Source organism: Mesocricetus auratus, unplaced genomic scaffold, assembly GCF_017639785.1.
Source record: "Mesocricetus auratus isolate SY011 unplaced genomic scaffold, BCM_Maur_2.0 Super-Scaffold_100676, whole genome shotgun sequence".
NCBI classification, from domain to species: domain Eukaryota; kingdom Metazoa; phylum Chordata; class Mammalia; order Rodentia; family Cricetidae; genus Mesocricetus; species Mesocricetus auratus.
The window spans coordinates 67,400,928-67,424,795 of NW_024429266.1; the positions used below are offsets into that span (position 1 = coordinate 67,400,928).

Genomic DNA, 23,868 nt, shown 5'->3' on the forward strand with positions numbered 1-23,868 from the left:
ATCAGGAAGGTTATAATGTGATTCTCATGAGATACAGGCAACTCTAGAGCAGCTCCAGCTCATTCCCCTGTCCCTGTTAAACATACACATAAGAGTAGAACCAGCCCCACCCCCCAGTCCTCTGAAGTGCTTCCACCAGAAAGGCCAGAAAGGCCAACCCATCATAGTGGCCCAGTGCCGAAGACCTAAGCAAATGACTCTAGCTGCCTGTACACACACACACACACACACACACACACACACACACACACACACACACACACACACACACACACACAGGGATTCGAATAGTTTACAGGCTGTGGTTCAGGTAGTCCATCAATGACTGTCTATGAATCTAGTAGTTGTTTAGTCTGCGAGGCTGGATGTCTCAGCTGGTCTTTAGTGTATTCCAGAATCCCAAGGAAATAGCCCGTAATGCCTGTGAAGGAATACTTTGACACTGAGATGACAGTGAGATCAAGCAGGTACACGGGGTGGGGGTGGATGCCTCCTTCTGTGTCCTTTATATAGGCTGCCAGCAGAGAGTGTGGTCCAGATTAAGGGGGATCTTCCCACCTCAAAGATCTGGGTTAGAAGTAGGTCTTCCCACTTTAAGTGATTTAATTAAGAAAAAGTCCCTCACAGATGTGCCCAATTGTTTGGGTTTTAGTTAATGCCAGATGTGGCCAAGTTGACAACCAAGAACAGCATCACACTGCTGACCCCAGTGCTTTGCTTTTGTTAAGAAAACAAATTAGCTGGGCATGGTGGTGCTCACCTTTAATCCCAGCACTCAGGAGGCAGAGGCAGGTGGATGTTTGAGTTCGAGGCCAGCCTGGTCTACAAAGTGTGTTCCAGGTCAGTCAGAGCTACACAGAGAAACCCTGTCTGGAAAAAAAATTAAAACCAAAAAACCAACCCCCCAACCCAAATACCCAAACATATTGATGAGGGGGAGGTGGAGAGGGAAGGGATGATGTAGCTCATTTGGTAGAATGTTCGCCTATCAGACAAGAAGCCCTGGGTTCAATCCCAGTTCTGCATAAACTGGGTGTGGTGACACCTGTAATCCCAGCACTGGGAGGTGGAGGCCAGAGGATCAGAGTCTCAAGTTCACCCTTGCTAAACAGAGTTTGAGGCCAGTCTTGGATACATGAGACCCTGCCTCAATACCATGTGTCCACCCCCACCCTGAAAAAAAGAAAGAAGGGAGGGACAGAGGGGGGAGGGAAGAAGAAAGCAATGGAAGTGGAATCTTCTCCCATGATTTTTTAAAAAATGAAACCAAATTAAACTTCAAAAACTATTTATTTCTGAATAGATAATGCATGTACATGGTACAAAATTCCAGAATACAAAAGACAAGTGGTGAAAAGTCATTCCCACCTTCTTCCAAGAGGCAACCAAGGTTGCTAGCCTACAGGGACACTCTAGGCATGGGCAGGCTGACACATCACAAGCATTTGTGTGAGTATATGCACACACATATATGCATACACACACCTACAACACACGTATTTGTCTCTATTCCAAACACTAGCATTTCATGCATGCTTTCTTCTCCCGCTTAACCATGTGGCTCCAAGATCTGTGAACATTCCCCAGCAATACATACCGCAGATCTATTCTCTTAACTGTCTGCAAAATGCCCCATTGTAGAGATGGGCCATGCTTTTTCACCCCTGTTCTGAATTAATGATGGTTTCTAACTTTTTGTTATTACAAACATTGCTTTAATAAAAGTTTCTGTATATAAGAAAAGTTCCTAGACATGGCACTGCTGGTTCAAAAGGCTTGGGCTTGTGATACACATATTCAATTGTTCTCCAAGGAGGCTGTAGGCTTATAGCTCTGCCATCACTGTGTGGGGTGCTGCCGCCGCCCACAGTTGTAGGGCACCACTCATTTTCTTGGATTCATGTGGCTAAGATTCATCTGCCATATTTGAAGGAAGAACATACACATGATCCTATCTGACTTAATGTGCCCTCCCTGCCACAGTACTGAACATCTTGGCTAAAAGTTGGAAACTTCTGGAAAACGCTTTCCACTCTACCCTTCAAGGTTAGCGACTAAGGAACACACTCCTTAGAGAACTTCTCTAATGCTGCTGACTAGAACAGCCCTACTGTGTCAACCTGGGCATGGATTAGGTTAAATCTGTATTTTGCTACTAAAGGATGTAAAGACACAGTTTGGGGAACTGACTTAGCCAAGTGGAATGTTCTCACCGCCTGAGGAACCACAGTGAGGTGGGCAAGGTCCCTGCTTCTGCTGCCCTTCCACATTTCAGAGGGAAGATGCAGACCCTGAAAAGGACTTGGAGCCTTCAGCAGTGCCATGCGTCATTAGGACAGACAACAGGGATGTGGTGGGTGGACTGTAATATGACCAGGAAGCCAATATAAAAGGGAACACACAAGTGATCATTGAAAGCCACTGCCCAAAATCAGAGAGGACAGAATCCTAGTCAGAGGGCAAATGAGGAAAATATCCATGAAGGGTGAGCGTGGTCCATTTAGGAAACTGATACAGGATGATGAGGATACAGGAGTAACTCCCCATGGTGTCAAACACACTGCAGATTACGTACTAACACCCTGCTCATGATCTTATACATCACATTTATTCTGAGAAGATGGAAAAACATGCATTACTTTTTTGTATATGCATGTTCTATATGTGTATGGTGTGTGTGTGTGTGTGTGTGCATGTATAAGCCTGTGTATCTGAAGGCCAGAGGTCAATTCAGAGGTCTTCTTGATTGCTCTCTACCTTATTTTATGAGACAGGTTTCCTACTGAATCTGATGTTTACCAATTCAGCTAGTCTGGCTGGTCAGTGAGGCCCAGAGATCCTTCTGTCTCTGCCTCTCTAGTGCTGGGAATGTAGGAGCATATGGCTATGCCTGGCTTTTTATATGGTTGCTGGGGATCCTAACTCAGGTCCTCATGCTTGCAAGGCAAGCACTTTACTGGCTAAGCCATCTCCCCAGTTCTCTGTTGCTTTTTATGTACAATTTCGGCCTGCTGTCGCTGCCGCTAGAAGGGAGAGCATGGCTGACTCTAAGATGCATCTCGTAAGGCTCTTCCTCTGGCCATGCTCAGCTGCAAGAACAGACAATGGCACCCATGTCACTCTTCATTGTACTGCTCTGCATTCGGGTGTTCTTTTTCTTGGTGACAAACCCTGGAAAATGAACACATCACACAACACTCCCTGACAGTATTTCTCAGAGCATATTTCAATTCAACCGCCTGAACCTTCATAAGTCTCGGTCGCCGTTAGAAGTTATTGCTAGGAATGCTCGGTCCCCTTAAACTGACCATCCATCACCTGGGGAGGCAGAAGGAATGCAGAATGTACAGGCTGCAGGTCAGGCTGGGTGTTCCAGATACTGCTTCAAGTAGTGTCTACTTTACTCAAGATAGACAAGATGAGTCTGTCAAAGTGACAATCCATGGGAATGGCACTTTGTGAGGTAGTAGGAGGGCTGTTGGAGGACCTGCCCCATGTTTTCCTCAAGGTTTTGAGAGGTTTCCAGGGACAGTTGGGAGAGGAAAGGCCCTTCCTGGTGACACCAGTCTGTGTCTTCACTGTTCCTGAACCAAGGGCTACGACCCCACACCCATCCTCAAGATCAGGAGCTTATGCCCAACATGGACTCTGCTTCAGTAGAAAACACACCACCCTTTGGATTCAGTTGGCAGCTGTTCTATGGTACTATGTGCTGCTGGCTGACTAATATTGAACATGGGGGAATAACAGGGTATCCCCACATCATCCTAGACCTTTCACTACCACCTTATTCCTGTCCAGCTCACAGCTGCTCTGAGCTTGATCATAACCAGAGCACCCCAAGTTACTCCATGAGAAGCAAGTGGAAGTGAAGGCAGCTCCTGACCTGGAGACTGCTCCTAAGAATGCATGGCACCAGGCGCCAGCCCTGTGAACAGTCTCACTGCTCTGAATCGGGTTTCTCTTAAAGTGTACACAGAAAAAAAAAAAAGTCACTTACAGATGTTTCTCCACTGTCTTAGATTCTGGTAAAAGCCACTAGGCTCAGAACACAATGCTATACACCACATCTGGGCACAGAAGACACTGCCCTGGTAGGTCCCTCCCTTCCACCTCTCCAGGTAGATTCTGTAATAACCAAGGCCCTCAGGAAATCTCTTCAGCCTACTTCATGATGGGAATTACCCACAAAGGTGCTGTCCTGTGTTTCAGGATGTTAGAAGCAAATGTCAGATTCTTAGTGTTGGCTTCTGTAGCATAATTCAAAGAGGGTTCAATTGACCACCAGAACTAGATGGTTCTAGAACTAGACACTACTACTTTAGTAGTAGGACATAGAGAAATCAAAATAGTTCTGAGCTAGAAGCTCCCTCCCTATTGGCTAGCTTTCATAGTGGCAGGTACTATACAACAGCTGTGGGGAGGGAGTCATCAGCAGTCTTACCAGCTATGAACTTGCACACTACAATGCCAACCAGCCAGGCAAGAGGTGAGCACTGGTATAAGAGTAGCATGCCTGTCATGGGGTACCAGCTGTATTTTGTTCAGATCTGTGGCCTCCTCCTCAGGAGGGAGTTCATACCTGGTACTGTAGATCTAGTAACACGAACTTCTCATCACCTATATTAAGCCATGTGGATTAAAAAATGGGACAAGGTATCTACTAATTTCTCTCTACCAAGTGTTACCAACCTTTCAGTATTTTAAAAGGATACTGTCATCTATCAAAGTTTACACAGAGTACACAGTGTAATAGAGTTTAAAAAAACAGAGGGGAAAGAACCTCAGTGTTTTAAATTACTTTACAATTTTGTGTTGGGTCACATTCACAGCTATCCTTGGCTACAGGCAGCCTGTGGTTGAATAGGCTTACAACTATACCAAAAGGAACTCCCCAGAAACAATACCAAATAAAGGTTTCCATTTCCAAAACCAATTCTGGTTGTTTTAGATCAGTTATTCCATACTTCCCTCCCAGACACAGATAGTGGACTCCAGAAACCTTGACCCTCACCTGCTCCCACATCCCTTTCTACACCTGTGGTCCAGCACTGACATTAGCGTGAATGAGCTTCTTCTCGAGACAAGACAGACAGATGGCCCTCTCCTCTGAACTGTAATAGCTCTAATACAGTCAAGATGCCATCTTCCCGCTCAGGGCACTACTTTACTTTTATTAACATCATTATCATTTTACAAGGATTTACTTCAGTAGAGCTTTTTCACAATGTTTCTGTGCCCATAGGTCCCAGTGAGGTAGAGGTGCACACATAGCTCACTAGGAGGTGTGCTGGCACAGGGGAGTGATGCTTGTTCCTACCCAGCTCACCACAGCTCAGGGACCCTGGTTCAGGAACCCATGACACTATTAAGCCTGCATGGGAAACAAAGTCTGATGTAGTCCAGGCTGGCTTCCAGCTTGCTGTTTGGCCTTGATTTCCGGATCCTCCTGACTCTACTTCCTGAAAGCTAGGATCACAAGTATGCTCTACCATTCCTGGTTTACGTGATGCACTCCGGCAACTGGGCCCTAGCACCTCTTTCCTCTAAGTCTGTGTGACTCATGCCTCTTAATCACACACATTAGGAAACAAAAAATGAACCGTGCTTCTGTGACTGCCCAATGCCCCACCTGTCTCACGTAGTTATGCTTCTGTCAAATGGCCACAACCTGCTGCTCAGATCATGTGTGTGCCAAACTGATGCGGAATGGAGCACAAACCTCACACTGGGGCTTACTGAGCATGGCCCAGTTGCTGGATTCCTGATGGCTGCAGGGAGTACTCTGCAATTGCTTTGGCCTGTTCTTTCCAGAGTCTAAAACCAAAGTGTTAGGGGCTACTAAAGGCCCTCCCTCCCATCTCAGCTAACATCCTACTCCCTTTAGATCTAGCTCAAATGCTGTTTCCTCCATGGAGTCCTTGTGTCCCCATGCACAAACACACTTTGCCTCCATGCTCAGAACCTGGTGTCTTTCCCCACGTCTGCCCCAACAGTACCGAACAGTATCCTTAGACCCTGACAACGGCAGTGTAGGAACATGGACCCATCTGGGTATGGAAAACTTCAATTCTTATTGAAGTGCCCCCAGTGGAAGGGCATTTGCATCAAGTGAACCTGGGTGGTTTGCAGGATTAAAGGAATGACACTGAGTCACACTGACAGCTATCCTTGACCACATGCAGCCCGAGGGCTGGACACACCTACAGCCATGCCAAAGGAACCACTTGAGAGGCATGGCTCCAGATGAAGGGTTCCCATTTCCAAAACCCATCATAGTTACTTTATATCAGTCTTCTCAACACAGACAGGTGAACTCTCGTAAACCCAAACCTCACCTGCTTCCATCTCTATACCTGTGGGTAATTGCTCTGCATGTCAGCCTAGCCTACAGTCTGTATGCACTGTGGGAAGCCAGAACAAAAGGCACAACGGTAGGTGCACGGCCAAAGCCAGCAACATGAATGGGCTGGTTGCTCACTCAGCAGCCTTCTGAAACATTACAAGGGACGAGCTTAGGGGTCAGGTGGGCTGAATCTGTTCTCTGGCCCCTGCTATGTGTCAGAGGAGAAGGGACAATGCTCTCTCTTCTGCTACATTTACCTCAGGGCCCATTTTTCAGCACTGCTCAGTTAATACTTGCTGAACATAAGCTTTTTATTCTCAGGGCCCATACAAATCCATGTACCTTCATAAATGCAGTGTTACTGGAGAAGAAAGTTGAACGGACAGAGTGAATGAGCATTGCCCCTGTTTCTTCATAGGGTTCAGGTGTCAGCCAAGCCATGGTGTCACTCTGAGTCCACCAGCTGTAGCCAGGAGAGATGGAAGGAAACAAATAGGAGAAAGAAAACATCCATCCAGAGACTTGAAGTCAATCTTCCTGCAGCATCTCTCCAACATCACTTCCAGAACCGTTTCAGGATCCTGTAGTCTATACATGCCATTTAAAACATTTCAACAACATACGGAAATGGAGATGGGTGTTCAGGAGGCCTTGGCTTTGATCTTGGACAGCAGTAGCTCATTCTTTCGGCCCTCCTGGAAGAGCAGAGTAAGAGAGAAACAATGGCTGTTAGTCACTGGTACTCATTGTGGGGTTTCCAAAGATGCCCCGACCTTCTCTCCAGTCTTAGTAACTTCCCCCCCTCACTTTAAGACAAGAGACTCACATAGCCTTGATTGGTCTTGAACTGTCTACGAAGCGAAACATGACCCTGAACCTCTGATGCTCCTGCCTCCACCCCCTGAGTACCAGGATGGCAGGTATGTTCTGGACTGCCAAGCAAGCACTCTACGACTGACTTACACTCTTGCCCCTTAGTAGCCATTTTCTGACAAGTCAGTCTCCTGGCATGAAGTCACCAGCACAGTGACACTCCCTGGTGACCTACTGACTTGTGTCAAGACAGATGTGATGAAGCCTCTGGGCTGAAGACAGGGACCAGGCACTGTCATTCCTACAGACAGAACTTTCTAAAATCTCCAAGGGGCAGAAGCAGAAAGCAGACACTTACCTGCCAGTCTGCTTGGGAAGGTAAGAGGAGAGAAGGGGCCTTGGAGACTGTGCCCCACAAAGTGAGCAGGGTACCCTAGAGTACCTGCAGGAGGCAAAACCCTGAGAGGTTCTAACAGCGAAGATGCTGAGTATTCTCAGCCTTAAGAAGCAAGTGCACGGAAGCCACGATGAGAGGTGTTCATGAAGGGTACTTCCTTCTCTAATAACGAGCTGTATAAGGTTTATGACTGAACTCTTTGAGTGCCATCACTGACGGATGTCATTGGCTCCATTCCCTGCCAATGGTGTCCAGTGTCCTGAGAAACCACTTACCCTTCTGTTAAATTCTAAAACTGTTCACCTGAAAGCTCAAGACTCTTTGGTTGGCAAACCCCCAACAACCCAGGTCCTTCCCAAAGCTTCCTCATGGCTCTAACCAAAAGGGAGCTGAGGGGCTGGGGAGGTGGCTCAGTGCGTAAGTGTGTCAGCTGAGCAAGTACACGGACAGAGTCTGAATCCCCATCACCTACACAAAAAGATGGACACCACTGTGCACATGCCTGTAACCCTGGTGCTGTGGGTATGGAGACAGGACTGGTGGGACTTCCTGGCCACCAGTCCGGCTCTAGACCCAGTGAGAGGCCTTGTCTCAAGAGAATACAGCAGAAGGACAATAGAGCAGACATCTACTATCCTCTGGTCTCTGCATGGACATGCATGAACATGTTCTTGCACACACATGTGCACCACACAAGTAATCCACATCAGTCGCTGGACCCTTCCCAAGCCTCAGGACCTTGGCTGCTCCCTCATGTGCTCTTCTCTCCCCACAGCTTAACTCAGGCATTGTCTACCTTCTTTTTAAAATTATATTTTCTACTTACTTACTTTGCATATGTGAGGTTAGTTCTCTCCTTCCACCATGTGGGTACGGAAGCCAAGCCATCAAGCTTGGTAGACAGCACTTTTACTCACTAAGCTGTCTTGCTGGCCCTACCTGTCTGTTTCCTCCCTGTGGGTTCTGGGAATCAAAAAGTATTCCTGCTTTCACAGCAAGCACCTCACTGACTGAGCCCATGTCCAGCCAGCCCCCAGCTCTGGTCTTTAAGGGTGCGTCTTGAGCTGAGGTGACCGACTTGGCTACCATCTGTCCGGCCCGCACCCTCTCACCTCTTTGAATTCTTTCACAGTCTTGAAGTAGAGCCGCTGCTTCTCCAGAAGCTCCAGGTACTGATCATTCAGCTGGTCCCTTCGCATCTTGTTCTCCTGTTTCTTCTTCTCCATCTGTTGGAAACATTTTGGCGAATGAATGAATAGGCGTTCTGACAGCGACTACAACAGGCAGTCCTGGTTAACATTCACATCTGTTTCTTCCAGGCCTCCCTTCTAAACATAATTTCTCAGGTTGGCCTGTTTTCTTGAATGATGCCATCTGTAGGCTCTATAATATGTTCAGCAGCTCAGTTGCCATGGAATGCTAGATGAACATCATGTGTTTTGGAGGTATTCTCGACTGGGAACTACTTTGTGTCCTGAGGGTACTTGTGAGCATCTGCAAGAGGTTCTGAGAGCCACGACTGCAAGAAAGGAGTTGCTGGCACCACTGGAAGGGAGAAGCTGCTCACTACCCTGCAGGCACGGGACTGTGATAAGGAAAAGGGTCATTTGGCCCAGAATGTCGGCTGTGTTGTAAATGAGTAACCCTGATATATACGATCATTTATAATAAAACAATCCATCACCCTTTCATTGTAACTGTGTCACAGGATAAGGTACCTACAATTACCTTGACTATGCTATAGGTTGTTTCCAGGGTTCCGACCTTATACACAGACACTAGATGCTGACTTAAAGGAATTCTCCAAGGTAGCCAAAAGCTGGAGGAGGTTGCAAATGGAGCTTGGAGGACAACTTGTCTCTCATTCCATCATGTGTCTATACCCAGTGAGCCACCTAGTTGGCCCCACCTTGTTTTAGAGACAGGGACTCTCACTGGCCTGGAACTTGCCAAGTACCCCATCAAGCCCCAGGGGTGCTCCTGTCTTCAGGCCCCCAGCTCCAGGAATACAAGTATACACTAACACCACTACAATTGACATTATCTCAGTTCTAGGGACTAAACTGGGATCTCTTATTCACTTGATAAACAGCAAGGAACACCTACAGAGAGCCTAAAGTTAGCAGTGAACAGGCAAAGTCTTTGTTCTCACTGGGCACATGACCTGGTACCATGCCAAACCAACCAAACAAGCGTCTAACAAAGGAATGCCCATTACGGTTCTCAGCAGCACCAGTGCTGAGGGACATGGAATGGGTTGAGATGGGGAGGGCCCAAGGACTCTGTAATGCAGAAGGCTGGGGCGGGGGATGCTCTGAGGAGGGACGACTCAGCGGTGTTCTCTGAAGCTAAATGCTGAATACCAGCTAGCCAGGAGGTGAAGGTGGGGAGACTTCATGTGCAGAGCAGGCGCTGCCTGCACAAAGGAGTGATGGTGCGTGCACATGCGTGTGTGTATCTGTGCAAGCATCTATGTCCATGCGTGTACGTGCTTAGGCCACGTATTCCTCACCTAGATTTTTGAGCTCTCTACCTGGTCTAAGACTGGCTAAGTAGGCTTGGAAGGCTGGCCAGTGAGCCCCAGGGGTCTTCCATCTCTTTCCCTAGCATCAGAATCCTAAGCACATGCCACCATGCCCTGCTTCCTCCATGTGGAAGGAGTAGGCTTAGGGGTGAAATGTCATGAGATAAATCACTGGGGAGGAAGTATCTGGATGAGAGAGGATGGCTGCTAGGGAAGGACAGTTTGTTATCTGTGAAGTGGGGGAGGGGGAGGATTACTTATTTAATACTGTCTATGGGGGAGTAGCACTGTGCCTGGAAGCTATGATTAACAGCAGTGTGGAGGCCTACTCCATCAGTCTCATGTCTGGTGGGAGGTAATGCGGAAGGATGCAGTCAGGATGGAGAGTCTACGCCTAGGACCTTCTCACCACCACAGAGGCTGGGGTGCTGTAGAATAAGCTAGCTGACCTTCATCCTGTTTTGTTTAATGCCTTCGACGATTTGTTCCATCTGCCTTAAAAACTGGTCCCGGGAAGCAGGGGAGGCCATGGCTCTGAAAGAGAGAACAGCAGAGGTAGGTCCAGCACGTGGGGCTGTTAGAAAGGGGGGTGGGGGACATCAAGGAGTCAGCCCTGTGCCTCGACTGTGTCCCAACAGTCAACTAGGTGTTTGCAGGGCACAGCAGATCCAGAGGGCCACCAAGAATAGCAGGCAGTCAGTGTTCCAAACCTCTGATCTAATAACCGAATGGGAATCTTGTTTCCCATTCTCCCTATGCTCCTGTGGTAACGGCGTGCAGAAGGAGCTAGATGGAGACGGATTCTGAGGAAGACTATGCAGGCGAGAATATGCCATCCTTTAGTCTACATGGACAAGTATGTGTGCCTCTTTCAGCAGCAGTATACACACAGGTGACTTTGGGGGGCCCCCCTTCCAAGGACTTTTCAGCTTCTTCCTTTCAACTTTTAACCAGTCTGTATTTTCTCACCATAAAATGTGAACAAAAGTAATAAAAATGCCATTCGTCATGAATTATGGCATATACTGCTTAAGCAATGAATGCAGTTTTGTTTTTAGGACTCTGAAGACAGGGAGATAGCACCTGGAACTAGAGGACATGTTCTGAGTATTCATAGATCTGAACTGGACAGCCTAAAACTGTGCTGGAGACAGCATGTGGGAGCAGACTTCCTGGTGTGTCCGCTATACCTCTCTACCTATATCTAGCCCTGCAGAGGGACGGGAGCCAGGAGGATCAGAGCATCGGTGCTCACAGCACTGGGGATTCTCCCAGGGAGTGGGTTGACAGAGCAGAAGTGTCGTGGTTACTGGGGAGATAGCAATACCATCTGAGAAGGGCAACAGGACCCAAAGGCAGGTGCCATACCTGCACCTCCCAGGAAACTATGGCTGCTGGCTTTTTTTTCCCTTTAGAATTCTTCCCTTTGCATGCCATGGCTCTGAGGATCCAATTCAGGTTCAGGGTTGATGGAGAATGCCTTAACCCTGCTGTGTTTAAATTAGAACAGATGTAGAAACCCCTGATTCTGGAAGAACTTGGTCTTAAAATGTTTCTGGTCTCCTGCCAGGGAGGCGTGTGATAGAAAAAGGAAGCATGCTATTCTGGGAGCAAGCCTTAAGGTATCAGGAATGTGGGTAGCTAGTTCACCCTGGACACACTCCAAAGCTAGTGTTACCTGGTGGCCTTGCTATACGATTTATAGAGACAAAATCTCATGCAGCCTAGGTTGGCCTTGAACACACTCTGTAGGCAAGAATGACCTTAAAGTCTTGATTCTCCTATCCTCCCTTTCAAGTGCTGGGATTACAGACATGCACTAAGAGGTCAAAGGTTATGCAGTGCTAGGAACTGAGCCCAGGACTACATGCTCTGTACAAGCACTCCTCCACTGAGCTAAATCCCCACATTAGAGGATGTATTTTAACTTACAGAATACACCTGCAGGCATCCGTCTTTAGGGTCTGCCCACCTTGGTTTTTGAGGCAGGCTATCTCGATGGCCTGGAATTCACCAAATAGGCTAGGCTGGCTGGACACCGAACCCCAGGAACTGCCTCTCTCCACCCCCTCAGCTCTGGGATTACAATCATGACACTACACTTGATTTAGGGTTCCAGGATGGAACTTGGGTCCTTGTGCAAGGCAGGCTCTTTACCCATAGCCTTTTGGTTTGCAGAAGCTTCCGTTAAGGCATGCCTGCCCTGGGTGAAGTAGGGAAAGTGAGAGGCTCTCATCCCAGCCCCCGGCTATTGTGCCTCACCCAGTTCTCAGGCACACCGCAGCCAGGGAGGTGGGCACTGGTACTTACTGTGAAAAGTTCTCGTGGATTGAGTTAAGCAGGCTAATCTGGGGGAGTGAAAAAGAATCATATAAGTAAAAGGCGGTAAGTTTCCCACACTGCCGCAGTCAATGCTGGAAAGCGTGCCTGGGACTGGGGGAATGCCACCGGAAGGAATGCAATAGCTGTCGAGTAGGTCAACGTAACGAGAGAGAAGAAATGAAAGAGTAACATGTGCTTGCCTGCGTAGTTTTCCTCTGGGAATCCATCCCTATCTACTTAAAGAAAGCTTTTCCCTAGGATGAGTGATCACAGCTCTTTCAAGGACCCGGCTGCCAGCTGAGAGGACTCCAGCGGCAGGGCTCTGTGGACTGACAGCACAAGTCATTTTTGTTTTCCCAAATGTCACTCTTTAGTTTGAGGCTCTGAGCCCAGGGTGGGTCAGGGGTGCTGAGCAGAGAAGATACTGCCTGTCTTCCACCGCCCCACTCCCAAGTCAACCAACATGGCCAGCCGCTAAGCGGTCCTGAGAGCTTCAGATTAAACATCCTTCACGGAACTGTTACCATGGAAACTGTCTCTGCTCTCACATCTGGACCCTCCATCTGCCCTTGCGAGGCATGCTGGGAAGAGCTCTGAGTCTCCCTGGCTGTGCACTATTTAACCTGCTGGCTCGTCCCTAATCAGTCATACCCAAACTTCAGACTCACAATATACAACATAAGGATGACCTCACCATACCTGGACTTCAGATTCACAATACACAACATAGGCATGGCATTCTTACCTCTAATACTTGGGAAAAAGTGTGGTTTTTTTGTTGTTGTTGTTTTCTCATGTGCTTTTGTGTTTCTATGTATACTTGCGTGTGGAAGCCAGAAGACAACCTCATCTGCCATTCCTCATGATGATATCCACCTGGTTTTTTAAACTAGGGTCTCTCACTGGCCTGAAGCTTATCAAGGAGGCCAGGATGGAGGTGGGACAGTGATCCCCAGCGATCTGTCTCTGCTTCCCCAGTGCTGAGATTATAAACATATTACCATGCCTGCTCTTTTGTTTCCATGTGGGTTCAGGGGACTGAACTCAGGACCTCATGTTTGGAAGGCAAGGGCTTTATGGATTAAGTCATCTTCTGAGCCCCTCATGATGGTGTTTCTCATATGATATACAGAACAGGTGAACGCCAGCTTCACTTCACTGCAGTCAACTTCCAGGCAATCTCCTGCTTTGCAGTGACAATCCCTGGCACTTGGTCCAGGAAGAGTCTCTCTACTTCCACTAAACCCCGGTAGGATGCAGGTCCATCTGAATCTTCTGGAGCTACTCTGCTGTCAGGGGCTCATCTGAATTATATAGTTAATTTCTTTCCATATAGGCTCTTACTCAGGCCAGTGTGACGGCTTAGTGTAAAGGTGCCTGCTGTCAACCCTGAAGACCTGAGTTCTATTCCTGGAGCCCACATGGTGTAAGGAGAAAACTGACTCCTATAAGCTGTCCTCTGAACTCCACACATGCAACCCCCACCCATGCAATAAATTTTAAAATGTGATAAAAAAAGAAACAAATAGTCAAACAAAGGCTCTCACCTCCTTTTCCAGATAAACTTTTCTGTCGTCCAGGGTGTTGTACAAAGTGAAGAACTGCTTGGTTTCCTTGTGCACCGCAGAAACTGCAAAAGAGATCAGCATTCCAGTGCACGAGCATCAGCTGACCACAGCAACCCAACCCGTGTAGCATGTGCCAGGGCCTCATGCACACTTAACTACCACAGCAGCCTGTCTCTGTGCCTACATGTCCGTACATGGTATGCGTGCATGCGGAGGTCTGAGGTTGACACTGGGCATCTTCCTCAATGCCTTTTCACCTTATTTTTGAGACAAGATCTTTCACTGAATCTGGAGCTCACTAAGCTAGGCTGGCTGTTCAGTAAGCGGCGGGGATCCACCTGTTTCCACCTCCCCAGTGTGTGTACCACCCACCGTGCCTGACTTTTTAAAAATGTGTGTATGGATGCTTTGTCTGCATGCATGCATGTGCATAACGTGTGTGTGCCTGGTGCCCACGGAGGGTGTTGGACCTCCTGGAACTGGAGTTACAGACATCTGTGAACTGTCATGTGGGTGGTAGGAATTTATCCTAGGCCCTCTGCAAAAACAAGTACACTAAACACTGAGCCATCTCCACAGATGTTCATTCGCCCTCCCTCCCTCCCTCCCTCCCTCCCTCCCTCCCTCCCTCCCTCCCTTCCTCCCTCCCTCCCTCCCTCCCTTCCTTTCTTTTTAAACAACGACATACTTCTCAGGAGACATATCAAACTCAGGTCCTCACGCTTGTTAAGGCAAGCACTTTATTAATTGAACCATCTCCCTAAGACCCAGGGAGGCTTTGAGCCTGACACGATGTAGTTACTGGACCGGCTGAGGGGAGACTGGTCCTGGATTATGGGAATATGATGCTCTAAAGCGACCCCGGTGTGACTCTGTGGAGCATGACTGAGGACCATCTGGAGATGCCGGTGTGGGGATGCTTGGTAAGAAACCGGAAAGAAGAGGGGCTCAGGTGACAGCACGGAGCCAGCTACCATGAGAGCTGGCCAGAGTTGGTTCCTGAGATCATGAACCCATCTATAGAGTGGACAGTCAGACCATAGGACAGCTCCCAGACCTGTTCAGCAGGCCCGGTGATGAGGTAAGGACCCTTTCAAGGTGGCATTTATGGACTGTGCTCTGGTCAATGCTGCACCATACTAAAGTGGATGGAGCCCCTTGCCTCCCATCCCGCCTGAGGCCCAATAGCCTGTGTTTGCTCAATGCACCTACTCTGACGGTAGAGTTCAATAAATCGCTTCTGATACTGTATCAGCTCGGCTCGACTGGGCACTTCGTCAATCTTGCGATGCAAAATCGCTATTTCCCGATTTCTTCGCGCCTAAATGTAAGGAGACAGGGAGAGAACACCAGGTGAAAGGACTCCTGCATTTGTCTGTGCCACATGTGCTGAGCCAGCCGCAAAGACACACATTTGGCCACTGGCTTGGGATCCTCACGTGGGATTGTGACCGGCTGTCCTGTTTTCGGACACGTTGGGGAGGCTGCTGACCAGAACCACAGAGTCAGGGTGACTTACCTGAGGACAGGCACTGGAAGGAGAGCCCCCGGTGACAGGTGCCATCTGAGGCTTCTCTAAAATGCATTCCCAGTTCCTCAGCCTACTCGGAAGCCCCTGACTGACCCCTCAAGCCCTTTCCCAGGCAGCCTGTCTTATCAGGTGTCCAGGACACAGCATGTGTGTTGGGGCCATGTCACAGAAGCAAGTCACTCAGCTTTCACATAGCTTATGTCGGAATCTCAGGACCTGGGCTGAGCATTGCTGTTCCCCTGAGCCCTTGTTCCTCCTCTCCGTGGCCCTCTGGCCTGCTTGTCTCAGCAGCCGGGACGGAAATCTAACTTCCAAGGAAACACAGCCTCTAGGCAGGAAACCCACTGCAGTAACCAAATCTTAAGTCCAATCTGTACATCTCTGGACAGAAGGGTACAGGATAAGGCTATACTCCTTGTAAGTGCTGGGTTTGACCTCTGTTCTCCCCAGGAATATTAGGGTACAATCATTCAAACTTCACATTTTTAAAAATTATGTTTGCTTATTTACTGTGCATGTGCCATGGTATGGGGTGGAATTCAGAGGACAACTTGTGGAAGTTCTCCTTCCACAATGGGTCTTCGGGATTGAAATCAGGTTGTAGAGGATAGAATCCACCTCTAGGGGGAGACATGCCCTTGTCTCCTCCCTTAAGGGTTTAGTGTAGAGGGACAGGGCAGGGACCAGGCCAGGAGACTGACTACCCTGTGATAAGGTAATTTTCCTTCCCAGAATTCCTGCTCCCTGGTATAGTCCCTATGAGCCACCACCAAGCTTGGCTGGGTCTGCGTGCTGTCTCTCTGAGTCCGGACTCAGAAGGACATAACTATTCTTTTTTTCTTTTCTCTGTCCTTTTCTTTTATATGCTGGTGGCAAGACCTAGCCACACTTTTTAAATGGTTAACTAATTCGACTGGCTTTTTTGCTTCTTCTAAAGCCTCCATCCCTACGGTGTGACTGACTCCCATGTTTACCATTATTCTCCTTCCAGGCGGCTCCAAGAGTCAGTCTGCCTGCCTTGGGGTTTTCCTTTTAAACTCTAATTAATAAATTGCCCCTGAGCTTCTGTTTGAGTGGGTTCTTAATGGAGCCAAGAACCCCATGAGGAAAACCCAATTTCCCTAGCATTGTATGATGAACCTGTTGAACTCCCCAAGATTTCTAGTAACGCTTCTCTCCTGCCTTCTAACTCTTTAGATAGGCAGAGGAAATGAAGCCATCCCTGCACCCCTGCACAGCGCAAACTCCATCTTAGTGGCAAGCATCTTTGCCCTAGAAGCCATCTCACACCAGCATGGATGACACCTTTTTTATTGTGACTTTATTTCTAGAATGTTCTCCGTGTGTGTGTGTGTGTGTGTGTGCGTGTGTGTGTGTGTGTGTGTGTGTGTGTGTGTGTGTGTGTGTAGGTGGATACACTGGCTGTTCAACATTTAAGTCTGCCCAAGCCTTTGGCTTGAAAGAACTCTTTCCCTGAGCTCACCACCACTCAGCCACCAGCCTCTTGCCTTTTTCTTTTGAAGCAGCCAGGGATGCTTAGTGCCTCCCTCCTTCAAGTCACAGACCCTGGGCCTGTCTCCACCTTGACAAATGTTACATTGGAACTTCCTCCCAGCTGGAACATCTCTTGGGGTAGGGGCTCAGGAGTCTCAGGAATTAAACTTCACACTCTGAGAAAGCTGAAATTTTTAAGACCCATAGGCCCCTCCCCAAGGAAGCAGCACACACCGGCTGGTGGAGGAGACTGACCAGCCCTAACACTTAGGAAAGGTGTCAAGGATACCCATCTCTCTAGCTGCCTGCAAATGGTGCAGGGAGCCTCAAGGCTGCATCTTGTTGTCACTTGTGTCAGGGGGGGGCTTTTTGGTGAGTAAGTCACCCTCACCATCACTCCTGTAAGTAATCCCAATAAACCCACTAAGGCCACTTTGTCAGGGGTCATCACTTTGATCTGTCCTGGGTTCCCTAACTGCAGGGATTAGGAGAGTATATCTTGTGTCTCACATGGCTTCAATGTCACTTCAGAAGTTTTCTGGGACACAGTGAACGAAGAAGTCTGAGGTTCTAGCTCCTCCAGTCCTCAACCATTTCCCATATATATTTTCTTTTTTCCTTTTATTGAAAGTAGATTCTTTTCTCACATAATATATCCTGATTATAGTTTCCTCTCCTCTTACTCCCCCCCCACCCTTCCCCTCTGGATCTATTCACCTTCTGTCTCTCATTACAAAAGAACAGAATAGCAACTAAACATGAAAAAGTAAAATAGAATAAGATGAAACAAAAACTACCATATCGAAGCTGGCTGTGGCACCTGGCTGTCTGCTCAGTCTCTGTGAGCAGCCCTTGGTTCATCTCCCTCCCCTCTCTTGTTCTTGCTTAACTTGCTCACTAGGGTTTAGACCTGGGTCTTGCCCACATGTCCACAGCGTTAGTCAGCATCCCCACACTGCAGAACAAGCTCTCCAGCCCAAACTCTTTTGAGTTGGAGCTGACGTGTGCACGTATTTTGTTCACATGTGGTGTATGAATGTTTCTGCTCGTGCTTGTGTACATAAATGCATGTGCACATGAAGACCTCAAGTTGATGGCAGGAGTCATCCTGTCATTCTGTTATAGGCCACTGTATCTACCTGGAATTTACATAGCTTCCAGGGATCTGATCTGGTCTCTACACTTGTGAGGCAAGTACTTTTTAAACTGCTGAACTGCAGAGCTGACTTCCAGCAAACCCCACTCCCCACCCAGCTGGGAGGGGCTTTCTGGGGGGAAGGGGTTTTGAGACAGGGTTTCTCTGTGGCTTTGGAGGCTATCCTGGAGCTAGTTTATAGATCAGGCTGGTCTCTAACTCACAGAGATCCTCCTGCCTCTGCCTCCCGAATGCTGGGATTAAAGGCGTGTGCCACCACCCCTTGGCCCAGCAGGGAGTTTACTAGTACTTTTCTTTATACTTCCACGTGGGTCCCTTCTCTTTTATGCCTGTTTCCCGATGATTTTCACGTGTAGATACCTTTGAGTCAGACACTTGAGCATCAACTTGATCCCCCTCACGTGCAGTCATCACTAAATTCCATTAGATACGGCACTTTACTTTGCCCAGCCAGTTCCAATCACAGATCTGGCTGCCTCTACCTAGGCCAGGTCCTCAGCAACCTACTGGCTTCATTGCAGCTCTCTTCTAGTTTGACCTCAGCCTCGCCTGAGTAGTGGTTTAAGTGGCACTGCCCACATATACAGCCTTGTACACTGGCACATACGGGAAGATCTTGGTCCTCAAACAACCAGTTCCCAGAGGGCAGATCACCCCAGTTCTTGTTACTGGGGCCAGATGCATGGCTGAATAAGTAGGAAGTAGCCAGTCAGGGTCTCCAAACAGCAGTAGGGCACAGACTGTATTAATTCTATGTATCTTTAAATATTTGCACTTGGTCTTGCTGAAGGCTGAGAAGCCATCTTTAAATATTTGAAAGGTAGTGATGCATGATGGTGCATATCTATAATCTCAGCACTTGGAGGACGGAGACAGGATTATCAGATGTTCAAGACCAGCTATGGCTACACAGAATTTGAGGCAGCTTGAGCTATAAGACTCCCTCTCAAAACACTAAAATGAAAATTAGAACAGTGATCTTGTATCGAGGACATATTTGACTCCTTTGAATTTAGCCAACTATCTCACAGAACAGTTAGGAGCCAGGAAGATGGGAATAACTCCTGGCAATTCTTGCCAAAGCTTGGCTTTCCCTCCCAAAGGAAAGAAAAGTATCTCAAACCAACATGGGACACAAGGCCAAGGTTCATTTGTGGGTTTAAATCCCCAAGAGTCAGGCGCTGGCAATATAATGGGCTTGGAAACATAGTGTTGACTGGTTAGGTTTGGAGCTGGCTCTACAACCTCTGCGCCCTGTGTGTGACACCCCTCTCTCAGATCCCAAGTTATTAAGTAGACCTGAACTTGAACCCTGCCCTGGGGACCTATGGAAGGATTGCCTTTGGAGAAACAGTCTATTTGAAGCATTTTTCGCCATTTTATGTGCTTAGGTGCTTTGCCTGCATGCATATGTATGCCCATGTATCATGTGGGTGCTTAGTGTCCCTGGAAGCCAGAGGAGGGTGCTGGATTCCCCAGAACTAGAGTCAGATGGTTGTGAACAGTCATGTGGGTGCTGGGAATTGAACCTGGGTCATCTGAAAGAGCAGCCAGCACTCTTAACTGCTGAGCCATCTCCTCAGCATCCCTTCCCAGGTTTATTTTCCTTTTTAATGACGTGTAGTTGTGTGTGCTTGTGTGGAGGCATGTGCATATGAGTGTAGATACCTGTGGGTTCAGAAAAGCGTGTCAGATCTCCTGGAACTAGAGTTAGAGGTGGTTGTGATTCAACTGGTGTGAGTTCTGGGAACAGAACTCGGGTCCTCTGCAAGAGCAGCAAGTGCTCTTAACTTCTTAGCCATCTCACTGGCCTCCAGAACCTATTTTTTTTCCATATAGAACATGAGGCTAATCATACCTACTTTGCATGCAAGGTGAAGTTCAACTCCAGATAGCAACAGACATCTGCGATGCTGTCGCAGCACCTCAGATCATGGCATGACTGGACACAAAGGCAGCAGTGAGCGGAGCCTGGTCACTCGAGTTCTTACACACCTAGACCTCCCGCTCAGTCAGGACCTTCCTATCAGTCAGACATCTCTGTGCACCACTGGTCCTTGCGGTCACCCACCTGTAGCAAGCGGATCTTGTACAGCTTCTCTTTTTCCATGTTGTACCGTCTGTCCAGGTCCTCCTAAGAGAGAGCAGGCCGCAGTTATCTAGAATCGAGCTTCTGTTCTCTGTCGGAGCCCTTGGAAGTTGAATATATCTAATCATGTCCTCTCAGCTTGAGCCTCAAGTCCCTTCTCTCAGATGGCCAAGTTTATACCCTCCCCCCTGTGAGACATTTCCACGAGGTGTCCTAACACCTCTTCTTCTGCCAGCATCCTGGCTGAATCGGTGTTCTTTTTAGAAGAAAATAAAGTATTTATCATTACCGGGTGTGTGTGTGTGTGGGGGGGTGCATGTGACACAGAGTGAATTATGGAGGTCAGAGGGCAACTTTGTGTGGAGTGGGCTCTGGGGATCGAACTCATGCCATCAGGCTTGCAAGGCAATACTTTATTCGTTAGCCCCTCCTATGGGCTTCTTCAGCCGCCTCCCCCGCAACTTGGAAGACTACAGCAAGAGGGAGACAACACACTGCCTTAAGAGTCTTTATCCTACATCTGTGTTTTCAGCTAACACTGGTCTTCTGTTTGTTTCTGCCTGAACCCAAGGTATCCAAAATGATAACCACTAATCCTACATGTCAATCTGAAACTTGCATCAATTAAAGTAAGGAAAAAGATCAGCCCCCAGTTTCAATAGCCATGCATTATGTGTGGGAAGATGCTTATGCAAACATTTTCGTTGTTACAGAAGCTTCTTTTGGGACAGAGCTAATGCACAGATGTGGCTCCATAGTGAGCCTAGACGTGGGAAAAGCAGCCGGATAGTCTGTTGTCTCAGAGAAAATCACAGAAGGAGCATACATGCACATGAACACACAGTAAATGCACAGTTAATTGGACAGGGCTCAGCTATAGGTGACACTAACATATTGCTGTAGGAGTCCCATGTCCAGTCTAACAGGTCATAAAGAACCACCCTAAGGGCCGTGTTCTTACCCGGTCCTCTTCCTTTCTCTTTATATGCAACAGGTATTGTTTTAACACATAACAAGGTTCAGCAAACTAGAGCACGCCACGGAGAGCCTATACGTTTGAGCCATGTCTGACTGCCTATTTCTGTAAACGGACTGAGTTGGGCTGGAATACAGTCATGTCCATTCATCTATAATACATGGGACATGATGTCATCACAACATTCATGTTTGAAAAATATGCAATCAAGTTACCAAAAAAACCCTCATAATATTGTAAGTTTATAACTGTGTTGAGCTGCAAGTGGGGACTCACTTGACACACAGCATGGTAACTAGAGCTGTGGCCTGCTGCAGTGCAGCTAACTAAGAAGGCAGCTTTTCCCTCTGCACCATGCCTCAGAGCTCAGAGCTCATGCGGCTGACACGGGCCTCTTCCATCTAAGGAAGGGAAGGTCGAAAATGGTACCTGCCCCCAGAAGGCGGCAGGAGAGGAGGTGCCGTACAGACTAGACAGTAGGCAGGAAAGCTGTGCAGGGAGAGCAGAAAGGAAGCTGACACATTCTCTGGGGACAATGCTGGCCCCAAGGGGCAGGGGATACTTACATTGTGAGTCATGGTGGGGGTCAGGGCACCCTGTGGCTCTCCATCGGAGACAGTCTGAAAGGATGCGAACAGGGTCAGCACCTTTGCTCAGTAGGGGAGCAGACACAAGTGATATTTATTTATTTATTTTTATTTTTTTATTTGAGACTGGGTTTCTCTGTATTGGTTTGGAGGATGTCGTGGAGCTCGCTCTGTAGATCAGGCTGGCCTTGAACTCACAGAGATCTGCTCATCTCTGCCTCCCAAGTGCTGGGATTAAAGGCGTGTGCCACCACTGCCTGGCTCTATTTATTTTTATTTTATGTGCACGGATGTTTCATCTGCATTGTATGCACCACTTATCAGATCAGATCCCCTAGAGCTGGAATTACAGAAGGCTGTGAGTTACCGCATGCGTGCTGGGAAGGGCATGAGTGTCCCTGCAAGAACAGTAAGTGCCCTTGACCACACAGCCATCTCTTCAGTCTCTCATGCTTGGCTTTTACACAGGTGCAGGGGACTCAACTCAGGTGCTCCTGCTCGTGCAGCAGGTGCTCTCATCCAGCGAGTCTCCCACCAACCCTGAGAACCGTACATTTGTAATCCTAGCTCAAGTAAGCTGGCAGTCCTTTTTGGGAGATGATTAATGGTGCTAAGAATATGGCTGTCTACTCCATCCAGGCTTGATGTAGCTGTTGCCGTCTTTAAATAGATTAGCTGGCAGGAGCAGCATAAGACCCTTTTAACAGCCCATCATGTAGGACAGAGAGAGGCTCATGAGAGCTGTTCCCTCCTCAATATATGTAAGAGGTAAGCTACTTATTAAAGTGAGTCTCTCAGTGGTGCTGCTGGCTTTAAGTTGCCAGGGACTCCCTTTGTGTAGTTGCCTGTGACACTCAAGCCCCTGTCTGTAACTAACCCCCAAAAATGTATTTTTGGTTCACCAAACTGAGCTTAGACCGAACCCTTCCTTTGGCCTGTCCGTGCCCTTTCTGTCTGGAAGCGAATGGAAGTTTCTTCATGTCTCCCAGGAAGAGTCATGGCACTGAACCGCTGCAATCTCTCCACGTCCCAGCCAGAGGGCAGCTGATGGCACTGAGCATTAATTGAAGCCCTTACCTTCTCACCCGGTGTTCTCTCAGCCTTCAGGGTCTCAATTTCCTGCTGTAGCCGAGCCATCTCCTCCTGGAAAAGCAAGGTGAACCTTTACAAAGCTCAGGTAAGCTACCAACTGGAGGGAACTGTTAACTTCTTCATGCGTGGTTTGTTTTTACCTTTGTGTTTGTGGGCATGTGTGTGAGCACATGCACGCATCTTGGTGTGTATTGCACGTGTGCACTCATGCTCTTATGTGCGCCACAGCATATGTGTAGAGGTCTGAGGACAACCTATGGAGGCTTTTTTAAAATTTCCACCATGTGCGTCCCAGGGACACAGCTCAGGTTCTCAGGCGTGGTGGCAAGCACCATTACCTGCTGAGCCATCTTGCCTGCCCAGTTTAACTATTCAATGGAGGCATTTCATCTTTACTTTCACTGGTGTCTGCCAGGACAAAAGCCAACAGGGAACCAGGTGCTCTGCTCCCGCTGGGAAGCTGGTTCCTTCCTGGGAGAGAGTTCTCTCCCAGGTTTGCAAGAGCAGAAAGCTCTTTACCCAGAGTCACCTCCTCAGCCAGTCAGCCTTTTACACTGCACTGGCTAGCATGGCCCAGCAGCACAGGGATGGGAAACCAACAGCGTCAGCGGAGCTCCTGCCTGTCCATCAGCACCACGCAGCACTTACCCGGCAGTGTGCTTTAAACTGCTGCTCCTGGCTTTTCAGGTTTTCATTCATGGCTACGAGTGCTCTTAGACTCTGTAGAATGCTGAGGAGGAAAGACCAACAGCTCAGGGAAGGCCATTACCATTAGATTTTAGGAACGGAGGGTAAAGTCACATCAAGAATACAAGGAGCGCCTTCTTAATTTCCTTTGGTTTCTCCCAGGGTATGATGGGAGTGCCACAAATGGTCATCATTTCCATTTCTGATTATGCATTTGGACCCTCAAGCCCGTGAGGAGAAAAAACCCACCCAGGATAGGATTCTAGAATGCAAATCTCAACTTTGG

General features: G+C 48.2%; 1 protein-coding gene across 1 annotated transcript in view; it reads right to left on the minus strand.

Annotated features, from left to right (window-relative positions):
* Positions 1-1,271: 1,271 nt before the first annotated feature.
* The window catches only part of Ccdc93 (coiled-coil domain containing 93), a 71,650-nt gene continuing 49,053 nt past the window's right edge, over positions 1,272-23,868 (minus strand). The window contains exons 15-24 of the mRNA XM_005070308.4: positions 23,544-23,625; positions 22,881-22,946; positions 21,783-21,836; positions 20,223-20,285; positions 15,183-15,291; positions 13,950-14,032; positions 12,391-12,428; positions 10,530-10,614; positions 8,669-8,782; positions 1,272-7,041 (exon numbers count right to left, since the gene is read on the minus strand). Coding sequence (XP_005070365.1) covers positions 6,988-7,041; positions 8,669-8,782; positions 10,530-10,614; positions 12,391-12,428; positions 13,950-14,032; positions 15,183-15,291; positions 20,223-20,285; positions 21,783-21,836; positions 22,881-22,946; positions 23,544-23,625 — 748 coding nt within the window. The 3' untranslated portion in view covers positions 1,272-6,987. The remainder of the gene's footprint in view (positions 7,042-8,668; positions 8,783-10,529; positions 10,615-12,390; positions 12,429-13,949; positions 14,033-15,182; positions 15,292-20,222; positions 20,286-21,782; positions 21,837-22,880; positions 22,947-23,543; positions 23,626-23,868) is intronic.